General features: G+C 38.8%; 1 protein-coding gene across 2 annotated transcripts in view; it reads left to right on the top strand.

The window, feature by feature from the left end:
* Positions 1-12,902, top strand: part of frmd4a (FERM domain containing 4A) — a 113,226-nt gene that overhangs the window by 8,020 nt on the left and 92,304 nt on the right. The window contains exon 1 of one of the 2 annotated variants that reach the window (XM_017305249.1): positions 9,114-9,582. The exons of the other annotated variant lie outside the window; for it this stretch is intronic. Within the exon in view, the coding sequence (XP_017160738.1) occupies positions 9,550-9,582 (33 nt within the window). The 5' untranslated portion in view covers positions 9,114-9,549. Of the gene's footprint in view, positions 1-9,113; positions 9,583-12,902 lie in introns of those variants that run through there. 2 annotated transcript variants of the gene reach the window in all.

Consider the following 12,902-nt stretch of genomic DNA (forward strand, 5'->3'; position numbering starts at 1 on the left):
GCGTGTGTGTGTCCGCAACAGCATTTGCGCATCTGACATTTCCCACTCTGGATGACAGAGGTCCCACTGGGGCTGATTGTCCTCCATGTTGACTCAGTAACCACCGAATAGGACCTTGACATGATGACGAGCTGTCTTGTTAACAGCTCATAACAAGATAGGCATAGGCGGAGAAAAGCTGACAGGAGGATGACATTGCACATCATACATGCAAGGTTATTGGATGAAATCTTTGACAAGATCAAAGACTCAAGATTCAGTAACTTAAAAGTGATTTTCAGAAAACATCAGCCTCACAACTTCCCATTTCTGCAGCTCTTCCACAGACATGACTTTTTGTAAGAATCACCTGAATAATACTGATAGCTGCAGGTTAAAATTCTAATATTTTGAGCTTGCAAAAATTACCAAACTAGAATACAATTTCTCTGTTACACAAGAATACAGTTACACAAGAAATGATCAAAGTGAGAAAGCAAGGCAGTTTAATATAAGAAAAATTGTTATAATAACAGGGAATAAGGAACTAAGAACAGCAAATGTGCCATGAAAAAAATCTATAATATAAATAAAATAGTGGTTCATTATGAGGACCATATGTAAAGAAAGTAATTGTAATGTAATGGTCATCATCCTATTTAGACCATTTTATACCCAGAGATCTTGCTTCTGTATCTCACCATAATGTTCTCTTCCCATGATGCAATCTGTTATAAGGAACACAAATTCCTCTTGCACCAAAACACTTGAATGCTGTGATGCTGCCACCCTTGTACTTTTTTTTTTTTTGATAGTTTGTCATTCCTAAAACAGTTCCACAGCTATGTGAGCATGTCAGTTTAGAGTGTATAATAGCATTTGACATACTGGTTTCATTTTACTTCTCCAAAAACAAAAAGAAGCGTAAAACAAAGACATATCGTACCAAAATGTCTTTTGTTTTAGGCGGTTTGAAAAGGAGAGAGGTGTATATGTTTTCCCACATTGAGTCTCATTTGAAATGTAATCTTCATATTAAAACCAGAACTGGAAACAGAGGCAAATGTCAGTCCACATAGATGAAAGAGCTTTCTTTTTAGCTTCTCACCATTACTGAAATAATGGAGTCCTTGATTACCACGGCAACGGCCCTCCTAAATCAAAGCTTTTTGAAGCTTAGCTTGTTTTTTGTCTACTTAACATCTGGACTTGTACTAGAAAAGCCCAGGCTCTCCACACACAGAGGTTTACGTACCCTGTCTGTAGACATGAACGTCATTTTAATTTGGGGATTGTGATGATTTATTTGAACCATTTTTATTGCAAGATTTGTTTATTATTAAGACAAATTACTTCAATAATTTTCATAGCAAGTTCAAAATTATACATACAAGCTTGAGTTCTGGCACGTTCACCTGTGTTCCATGTCTTCATCCTCTCTCACAACCCACTTAAATGCCAGTAGCCAAAAAATCATTTAAAAAAGACAATGGACGGACTATGCTTTGTTTGAAGGCTGGTCTGTAGCAGGAAACTTTCTGAAAACTGTCAAATATCCAGCCAGATGTACACTTGAACTTTATTTTTAATAGTGGGTAGAGGAATTGATATGGGTTTTGTATTATTTATTTATTTTTAATGAAAGTCCATATTTCTATAAGTTCTTGGTGACTAAAATTGAGAAATAAAAATGGTTGTATTGCAAAGATAACATATTTCAGACAATATATAAAAGATCACAACATACCATAATTTTCCATATGTCCAAATTACAAGACATACAAAGGAGAGATATCGGTAAAATGTTTCTTGTTTCACTCATTTGTGAACCACTAGAGGGCACTAGAGGCTGCTGATGTTTTTTGTTTGTTTTTTTTTTTAAGCGAGCTGTTTTCCCCTTCTGGGGTGCACCATCATTTGTGTGAAAGTCACGAAATCCCGAAGGCATAGAGCATAGAATGATTTATTGAGATGGTTTTAGCATAATTGCTCAAATGTGCAAACACTGCAGTTGTGAATAGATGAGAGGGGTGAAGGAGCTGCAGTGGGATGCATGAGTCTGTTTAAATTTATACTCTCACTTCGGTCCCAGTGCAAGGCATGGGGCTGAAAGCAGCAGATTGATTCAGTCTGTTTGTTTCAGTTTATGAAGGCCTACTGTATACCAAGAATGACTTAGTGATATTGTCATTTTGGCCATCATTATTTTACCATTCAATGTATACTTTATTAACCAGCTGAGGTAGCATCTAACATAAGTTCACATGCTCATGTTATTTAGACATCCCATAATCTATTCATGTCTTTCTGTTGTTTCACCTAGTCCACCTTTGATCTTAGGTTCAAGTGAACTTTGTGCATGATTCTTTATCTGAACCTACAAGAACTAACAGTGGAGGGAACAGATTATAGATAAAAAGGTGATAGATGTATCAGAACCTTAGTATTTTATATATTTCAAATATGTGGAAATAGAACTGTAATCTGTCCATATGTAGTTTCTCATCATTCACAGCAGCTTTGCATTTCACCAATACTCAGTTGGCAGTGCTCATGATAAAGCAGATTGACTTTCATCTGACTGTTTAATTGCCAATCCAATTTGTGGCAGGTTTTGATGAAAAATCTCCATGAAACTGGACAAATGTAATTTGCACCCAAGCTTTATTTTCTACACTTTCTGAGATCTGTCGGTAGAGGGCAGTGTGTGAATGAATATCGATTAAGAATTTTTGCCACGACTTGCATTGATGAGCCCGTGAATGTGAGTTGAGAGTGCGGTGAGTGCGTGCGTGCGTGTGTGTGTGAAAAATGAGGAAATAGGTCGAATTTCTGTGGATGTCGTTGTATGCCTAAGTGCGAGATCAATATTCAAAGCACACAAATCCGTAAAATTGGAACGAACTTCAGACTCTCAGCTAATGACACATGATAATATTAGAAACCTCGATAAGAGGTGTGCAGATTGCTTTGATGTTGGGGGCATTAAGACTCACAAGCAGCTAATTAAACACATTTAAACTCTCATCCACGCTGTCATTCTCTATACGTCTCTCTCTCTCTCTCTCTCTCTCTCTCTCTCTCTCTCTCTCTCTCTCTCTCTCTCCCTCCTGCAAAGCTCTCGATGCGCTGCCTGCAGAGAATGCTGGTTGCCCCAGACAACAGTTGCTAGGAAACCATTTTGGAATGACATCATTGCATCGAGCATGCTTGAATAAAATCAATACCTCTACTCGCGAAAATGTGTATTTAAATAGGAGAAAACATTTCTTTAACACACTGTGTCCGTGGATTCATATGTGGTGGGTAGTAAGTGATGAGTGTTTTTTTTTTTTTTTATACAAAGCAGGTAGCTTTAAGATAACATTTTTTGCTTCTTATAACTTATGTACCTTTTTTTTAAGCCTATTAATTTGCAAGATGCTATAATCTTTGTCTCTTTCTATCACAGCTTTTCCCCTTTGGCCACTGTCCCAAAATACCATATGTCCTTCCCCCCTACAGAGCCGTGCTCACATTATGCCCTCTCATCCATCTTTTTTTTTCCCTTCTTAATTCGCTCCCTGTCTGCAGTTGTGAGATAAGATGTTCCTCCCTCTGAGCAGTGGTGAGATGTGACAGGAGAAGGGGCTTTCCCTCTCCCTGTTTAGGACTGCAGACAGTAATGAAGAACAACCACATGCTGCACATGGTGAAGGATATTTGTCACCCTCTGTATATGTGAATGGGCACAGTGTCATAGGAGCCGCATGTGAAGCATGTTTCTTGGGACGCACTTTAATGAACTTTTAGATTAGATGTGAAATAAATTCCCTGAGGCAGCAATCAGACTGGCTCTCTGAAACCTGGACCTCTTGGCTGTGGGAAAGGAAGGGCTGAAGCAGTTTTACACTCTAATATATCGTGGAAAATCTCTGATGCCAAACACCAACAAGCAATTTTGTGGAAATTTGTCGAAAGCTCTCACAGCATTCATACTGGTGGATTTTTTTTAATTATTTTTTTTTATTTTGTCAACTTACGACTACAAACCGACAGCCCTACCTACAAACATTCATGTGATTTTACTTAATCACCACTTTAATTTCCTAATATTTTCTAAGAAGAAAATTAATACCTTGACATTATAGAAGCTTTTATGTTAGTATTTCTACTCTACCAGTTTCCTAACTGATGAGTAAACTGGTTGAACTGGATCAGAGTAAAAGGTGCTGAACACAAGTCCACACTTTCTGATTTTTATTTGTAAATTATGCACTACCCTATAAAAATCCAATAAAATAAATTTGAGCTTGTCGTAGGAATTTTGACAAAATGTTGAAAAGTTCAAGAAATACAGGCCCTTATCTCTCGCCCTACAAATATCACTATTAGAATAATTTCAACTCATCTACTTTATTTTCTTTTCCAATTCCAAGGCATTCAAACATGAAGAACTCGCTCTGATATTTAATCTGACGCATGAATAACCTCCAACAAGGCTAAACGTGTTGGAGGCTTCCTTCCTTTTCCGGACTGGAACAAACTGGATATTGACAATGTGTTGTTAGTAAGGACGGGTCATTCCTGCATCGACGTTGTTGGTCTACAGAGAAAAGACAATCCAGTCCATAGTATGAGGGTCAACAACAGATTTCTTCAACTCTAGTGGCATTGATTTAGCCGTAAATAAGCGACAAGACCGTGTACAGACATGTTGGTCCCTTCTGTACACAGCTTGGAAACATAGTAAATATCTCTGTTTTAATAGGGAGCAGACAAAACGATACTAATCTGTCACTGAGACAATAATTCAAATACTTTAAGTTGAAGCATGTAGAAGGAGAGAAGCACATCTTTTCTTTCCTCGATATGGTTTAATTGATAATAATTGCAATTAATTCCACTGCTTCCACATTGTGTTAGTGTTTTCAGTCATGGTTAATTACTTTAGCCTATGGGATGTCTGCTTTCCACAGTGTAATTGCAGCTCTCCACAGGAATAAACAGAATATAGAGACAATTATGGACTTTCTTACAATTTCCTCACATATTTCATCCTCTTGAATCCTGCTTGAATAACAACATTGCTAAACACAATGTGCAAAAATATCAACAAATGAAAAGATGAAAATCCTCACTGACTCACTCACTGAACCAGGTTTTGTCCGTTCACATCTGTGGGATGGAAAAGTCACTAGGGATTAATGTTGGGGTCCAGCTGGGGTGTCAGGGATGTAAGTGAAGGGGAGAGAAGGCTGTAGTAGGGGGGATGGGGACGGCAGGGGGTTGGGATGGGTTTWAGGATATTGTGCACTACATTGCAATCAATGTGCACCGCGCTGTGCACATTGTTCTGTGATTGTGGTGTTTATCACCCGCTACATCCCAACCACCTATTCTCCTCTTTATGTATGTGTGGGTTTATTAGTGACTGGGTATGGTTGGGGGTTGGCACGTGCTGTAAATGTGTGTGTGTGGTCTGTGTGTGAGTGTTGGGTTTGCTGACAGGTCCACTGTCAGCTGGAATGCATGATGGTGATATATGGGACTGTATGTCACTGTGGCTTGTCAGGAACATGCACAAAAAGCACTCCACATGGCATCAATCTAAAAATATATTGTGAGTTGGGAGGTCTTACCACACAAAAACAAAAATCTGTCCTCAAAGGATATATTTGGAGGCAAAATAAAGTAAAATAGTAATTTATATTTTCAGAGATTGCTTTGGGTCTAATGACACCGCTAAGCTTAGAGGTCTGCTGATTAATGGAGTTTGAGCTCTTCCAGTTGTCTTGTCCTTGGTGACATTTTTTCCTCCAGCATCACCTGTGTTTAAGAGGATTATGTTTAGGTGATGTATTCATGTGTGTTGGATGTGTGGGTGTGCCTTGTATAAGATACAGTGTAAGGACCATTTGCTCAACATTCTACTAATTTGAATCAGACATGATAACATTTTATTTTAGGCTTAACACTTCTGACTCTTTGTCTTTAAGACAAAAATGAAATGTCTAGGTTTATTTGAGTCCATCAAATAATCTCGTGTTGCTGCAAATGGTGTCGTCAGCGTGTGGACCACAGCTCCTGTGCGCTCAGGGCGCGCCCACATTCCTGCCTATTCAAGCCAACAATAGTGAGGAACAGACTCCCAATGGAGATAGACCCAACTTGGCTAGGAGCGAACCAGACATTAACTGGCAAGAGTGAGACTTGACAATAGAGAAAGGGCTTAGTAGTCCATCTGTTGGGCACTAAAAACTCAGATAAAGATAATGGTACGGATATTTTAGTTTTTTGTGTGTTGAATTTAAATTCATTCTGTTTAAAAGATCTTGTCTTATGCCCACTACTGATCCACTGCTAATCCAGATACTTTCTGTTTCTGCAAAGATTTTTGATAACTTTTTTTGCTTTGAAAATCAAAGGTAAAAACATTTAATGAAACACCATCGTCTGCATTAAAAAACAAATCCCAATCCTTCTCTATTCTCTCTACAGAAATTTGTATGTTGAGGCTCCAATGGCTCTGTCACCTGCCGCTTGAGTGTTATTGATCATAGCCTCACTATGTTGTGCTGAAATGTTCGTGCTCTCTCAGCTGGCTAGGGATCGATGCTGAAATGTGACAGAAGGTTCCAGTCTATCTGCTTTTTGATCGATGCAATGATCATTCAACAGTGTGACGTTCATAATATGTATAAAATGTGCTGACAAAAATCAATGAGTTAGCCGTTAACCACCACCTGGAGGGGTTACATACCTTAACACACCTATCCATCTGTGAAAAGGGTGGTGGCTGTTTTTACATTACGGATGCTGTTCATTGTAACATAGGGATCACTTATATTTAATGCCATTTGTAAATGATAATATACACATTTCTTGAATTACAGTGATTTCTGTTTGTTCTATTGCCAAATAAATAATCTGAGTTTACTACATACTCACAGCTCAGTGATGAGAAACACTTTCTTGCAGGTTTAGGCTGCTAATAGGCTGGTTTTCTAACTAAATATATATTTTTTAAAAACGGGACGTGTTAATATAAAACAATCTGTGGAAATTTTGACGAACTTATGAATGACCTTAACAATTCACACAGTAAAAATGTGAAGGTTGTTACTGTGAAATTATGTGCAGCACAAATGATTGAAAGAACATCCCCAGAGATATTCTGTCATCATTAATTTAGTAAATTTAACACTTTTTGGTCCTATCTGGGTCAATGTGGAGAGACCAGACTAAAAATAATTGAGAGACAAAAAGAACAGCGTGAGAGCGAATGCTTCACTTGGAATCATGCAGTTCAGGCAGAGAGGCTCGTCAAAGGCTGCAGGCGGCCACCTGAACCCGAGTGTGTCATTTCACTTCGTTCTTAGATCCAACAGCTGTGGCAGGGGAAGACCGTGGGTGGAGGAATGCTCAGATTTGATTATTTATTTTAGTTTGTTTTTTTTAAGCACTCAGTTTCTTTTTGCCGCTGCCCTTATCAACATAGTTCTCATGGCAACAACTGAAAACACGGGAGAAAATTTGTATGTTTTTATGTTTCTTAAGGACAGACAATATTACAGTTTGCAGCCAGTAAGCGCTGGAGCTATTGGTCTTTCTTTACAGCAACTCTCCGATGAACGAGAGGAAAAAGAAAAACACATTTGTTTGGGGCTTGAGGGAAGATCATGAAACTGAGAACCAATTAAAATTTTATAGCTTCCACCAATTTATGTTTTGCTTTTAATCGTTGGAGGATAGGAGGGAGCAATATGAAAATGCTGAGATTTAATATTTACATAAAGTAGGATTGGACCTGAGTTAACACAATATTATTTTCACTAATCTAGCAAGTTTTGGGTTTAAATACCATTCATCATGTTGTGAATGGAAACAAGGAGCTGGTTTTAAACCTTTGCTCTACTAATGCCATGTACTGGTGTGTTCATAAAAACCGCTAGTTCTCAAAACAACCTGTTGGTTTTTAAAAATCCTGCTTAAAATCGAACTCAGATCTTGGAAAAAAAAAACATTTAGTAGTCAAAAATTCAATTCAGGGATTTTTTTAAAAATATAAATTAGGCAGGTCAGGCAAATCAATTTAATTAAAGTAGCTGGAGGAAAAGGCAATTTTCTCTTAAGAAACAATGGCTAATGCAAAACTGTCTTGTTTTATGACCGTTAAAACTGTATGTTTCCATATAATTTCCCCTTAAGAAAGACACTCCATACCAACACCATGTCCAGGTCAATTTATTGAATGAGTAGTAAGTAGTAAGAATTGTAAAGACTTATTTTATGAGGAAGTTGACCATGGACTTCACTAACATTCAGATAGATTCCCCACATTGTGATCCATTCATCCATCCATTGTCCTCCAATTATCCAAGATAGCCGGAAGACGTGATACCGCCATGACGATATCAGGTCCAGAAGGGAAGTCCCTCTCCTCTGCAACTGTCTCCAGATCATTTTGGAGGATTCCCATGCCAGAAGGGATGTGTAGTCTTTCCATCATATTTTGTGTCAACCCCAAGGTCTTCTTACAGTGGGAAATGGATCCACACTGATCTGGAAGTATAGAAGATCAATAGTGGTTTCGGTGTGCGTTCAGCTCAGTGTTTTTTCTTTTAGTCCTGGTCTGGGATTGGACGTGTGCAGGTGGGGAAACCCTATATGTGACTGTGAACAGGTTGGAAAGCAACAAAACAATGTCTAAATATTTGAATTGGTGACTCATGCCTCGTCTATTATGAGAATAGTGGTTGATCATGTTGCTAGGCAATGAAGAGCCACTATTGTCTAGAGGGACAATGGTGGACCAAAGAGTGCCCTCTCTTTTTTTTCTTTGTTTTTCTTGCTATCTATCTCCATCGCTTTCAAAAACGCACAGCCACTGTGAGCATATGTTCCGTCTCACCTCTCAAGTTGGGCGGGAATTTGGAGTAGACCGTCTACGTGAAGGATTCACAAACAGACTGAGTGGGTGAGGGACAGGAGGAAGAGGGAAGAGAGAGAGCCAGCAGACGGAGGTCACTACGATTAAAAAAAAAAAAAAGACCTGCAATCATTTGACACATTGAAGGGAACAAATGTAGCTGGCGGCACCGAGGGAGAGTTAGCGAGGCAGGGGGGAGAGAAATAAGCTAAAGGATGTAGAGAGAAAGGTAGAGAAGAGAGAGACCCTTTATGGACATTGCACATTAACAGCACAGGGGTTTGCAGGGTAGGATCACACATTTACTGACAGGTTGGAGATAGAGAGAGAACCACCAGGAGTTTCTCACTGCCCTCTCGCCTCCTGCTTCAAGCTGTGTGTGTGTGTGTGTGTGTGTGTGTGTGTGTGTGTGCGTGTGTGTGTGTGTGGATGTGTGGGTGCATATATGCCTGCACAAACTCCCACATTGCACACAGACTCTCTGTGTGCCTGTCAGTGTGCTGGGCTCTCTGGGTGGGTAGAGAGCTGTAGCTGAAGAGAAGAGATGCTCGCTCAGAGGATGAGACAGCGTTTCTAACAGGATCTATTTGCGGATTGGGATAATACACCGACACAGCTGAGGGGGCCCCGCGAGCCCACCGGAACCAACCGAATCAGCTATGGAGGGACTGCTGTCTCCAATGAGGACGAGGGTGAGTTACCACGGGAATTTCAGAAAATGGCAACTACTGTTTCATCCATAAAAATCCGTCATCGGAAAGACTAATGTTAGACAGCATGTCTGGAGAGATGCAAAAGGTTGTACATTTGCAGTGCGCGGGAGACAGAGATCCAAAATGCAGTTTACAAGCAGTGAGTGATTGCGTGTGCGTGTGTGTGTGTATGTGTGCAAAGATTAACGAGGCAATGCTCTGAAAGAATGACTCAGTGTTTTAACGTGGTGCCCATCTCCAGTCAGCACAAACTGCTGGCCTCTGGATTTAGGCAAGTGACAAAAAGGAGTGGAGACAAGGGTGCAAGGGAGGAACTGGCTGCTGATTGTCCAGTGATTTGCATGAATTTCTCAAAGTGAGGATTCACTATTGTTCTTGTACAACATGACCTTCTCTGTATTAGGGACTCACGTCTCATCCAAAATGGTGTAAGTGGGATGATGTGTTCAGCGTCAAGAGCTCAACAGAACAGGTTGCAAAGGAAGTAAAACAATTAGAGATGTACCGGTCAATAAGAAAAAAAAAAAAAAAAAGATTGGATTTGGTCATTTTCACACGATCTGTTCTGATTGCTGAATAGTAGGTATAATACTTTAATTGGCAGGTCAGACCTAATAGAAAATTGGAAATAGGTTTCAAGCCAAAAATCCAGAAAATAGTATAACAATACATTAATCTTTTCAGTTTAATTCAGTTTATTTGAACAGCACCAATCTCAAAACACTTTACAAAAACTTGAACTTTACTATTTAATTACAGGTACATTCCAATTAATTAGTTATATAAAACAGTGAATTAAGTTCAGTTCATTACCAAAATTGGTTTAAATAAAAGCTTTCCATCTTTCCATCTAGGGTTGCATTAAGTCACATGTTTGCAGCATTCACTCCTCCTGGATGAGCATGACAGTCACTTGCTTTGTGCCATTGACTTTGCAGCAATCCCTCATGCCAACCATGCATGTAGCAGCAGTGGAGAGGAAAAACTCCCCCTTTAACCGGAAGAAAGCTGTTTATTCAGTTGATATGCTAAATATTAAGTCATTCAAGAAAGTCTCTTTCTTCTTTCTACTGCAAGAGCTGCTGTGTTTAATGATTTATGAATCTAATCTAAACTTTTCACTGTAAAGAATAAGCTTTTTATTTTACAGTATTTATTCTATTATACTCCTTTTTTTCAGCCATCTTATTCTTGCCCAAAATCAAAAAGACATTCTAACTTTGCTTTATTTTTCGTGCATCTCTCTTCCTGTCTACCATTCATGTGTTATCCCTCCTTTCACTGCTTCTGACAAAAAATTCTAAAATATGTAAATGTGAAAAATCACCTTTATTAGTATATTGGCTCAGATTTTATTCTTGAAATCCTAAATATGCTGCCTTAGCCTCGTCTTTGTGAGTTTTTAAACCATTGATAGTGTCATCATGCATGACCACCATCTGCTCATGTCTCCTCTTTCACTTCGTTTTCCTTTTTCTTTCTTTTGTCTGTTTTAATCTCATTTTTTTCTTTACTCCTGTGCTGTACATGCTACACAATTCCTTTTTGCATTCAAGCCAAGAGTTGAGCTTGTCTGCCCACCTGTCTGTCTCTCCTTCTGCCTGTCTGCCCCTTGCCCTGCTTTTGGCAGGTAATATGAGCATTATAATTGGTGTTTGCAGATCGACTCGTCATCTAATCCAAACAGAAGAGCTAGCAGGGGTTTTTCCATTTTTTTGAAGATAGACTTGGCTTCTGTAATATGGCGCAGAATCAAGACTGTGCCGTCTGCGACTCTGGCCAGATTTTGCTCCCTGGCAAATCTGTCTGAGTCATTTTTAATAACTAAATGATTTTTTGATTCATCTTCATCAGCTAGAATGAACTTCCCATAACCGGTAGCTGATGTACGCGTATCTCGGTCTTAGCATCAAAGTGAGTTTAGCAGATTTGCGAATAGGGGAATGATGATCAAGCAGAGGAGTCTGTCAAACTTTGCCCTGTGTAATCTTCTGTTAATGCCTTTTCACTTGGCTTCAGAGATGAAAGAAAGTATCAAGCGTGGACATGAATTTTAATTTTGGCACTCCTTTATTTCATCAAATTCATGGCGGTTACAAAGTTTTACAACATTATATTGGTTTATTTGCATTTAAGACAGAGTAATGTTTTGTCGTTGTGGAATAGTGAGGTGCAGGTAGTCAAAGAGCAAAACTGCTGTACATTAAATTTGTACTCTATTTAACAAAAAAGTGCTTCAGTGTGTTTTTTGGAACCAAAGGACAAACAAAAAGGCGTCTTTAGATCACGCTTGACTTTTTCCTCAAAGTGACAATAGAAAAATAAGCTCTTCGTGAGCTTTTTTTTTTGTTTGTTTTGTTTTTATGGATCAATCATGAATATTTTTGCTTTTAATAAATTATTATTTCTGTGACTTTCTTTAACTTGCTTTTTTTTCCTATTCCCTATTTGATTATTTACATGTTTGATGTTGCTTTTATCATCACATTTATTCATTTAGCAATAAGAACAATAAGGAATAATAAGAACCTTCCTTTAAAAATTACAGCACATACATTTATAACTTCTCTCTTCCTAACTTCACGCACTTTTCGCTTTTGCAGTAAACATGAAGGACTTGTTTACATCTCGAAACTGTAGATCTAAACAAACGGAACATCTAAAGACTCTTAAAAAAGAAAAGACCCCCGGTGGGAACCCCTTTTGTGTCTTATTTATGCATATAGGTCAGTAGGACAAGGATCTGAAGCTTCAGAAAAGTCTTCTCTGGAGACCATGTAGGCTGTGAGTGAGTGTGCTGTGTATCAATTGTCTAATCGGCTCGTGTGTGTGTGAGCTAATCAATAGGGAGTTGTTATCTAGAGATTAACCCTGTCAGTGTTCTATCAGTCCAATCATAGAGATTCAGCTGCTTCTCTTTTGCTTTTGTTGCTCTGTGTCTCTGTCAGGACCTCCTGTTTCGTCTTCTGGTGTCTGACACAAACCTTTCCGTTACAAAAGAGGGTTTTTTAAAACTATAAACTCAAAATCTTCATGCGTCTCTCATCTGCATATGCAAATCATAATCACCATAACTCCTCCTCTCTTCTTTCGTTATAATGAAATACTAATTTTATTCATCTGTGGCTCTTTTCCTACCTGCATCAAACCCTCCATGTGGTTCATTTCCAAAGTAGGCAGCTTGTCCTGAGAGTTAAGGTCAAACTGAGCTACAAGGAGAGTGACCAGACCCACGGCCTTGAATCCCAGCCGCCTCGCTGCTCAGATGAAAATAATTATAGGAGAAAGGTAGAGATGGT

Source organism: Poecilia reticulata, linkage group LG6 (assembly GCF_000633615.1).
Source record: "Poecilia reticulata strain Guanapo linkage group LG6, Guppy_female_1.0+MT, whole genome shotgun sequence".
NCBI classification, from domain to species: domain Eukaryota; kingdom Metazoa; phylum Chordata; class Actinopteri; order Cyprinodontiformes; family Poeciliidae; genus Poecilia; species Poecilia reticulata.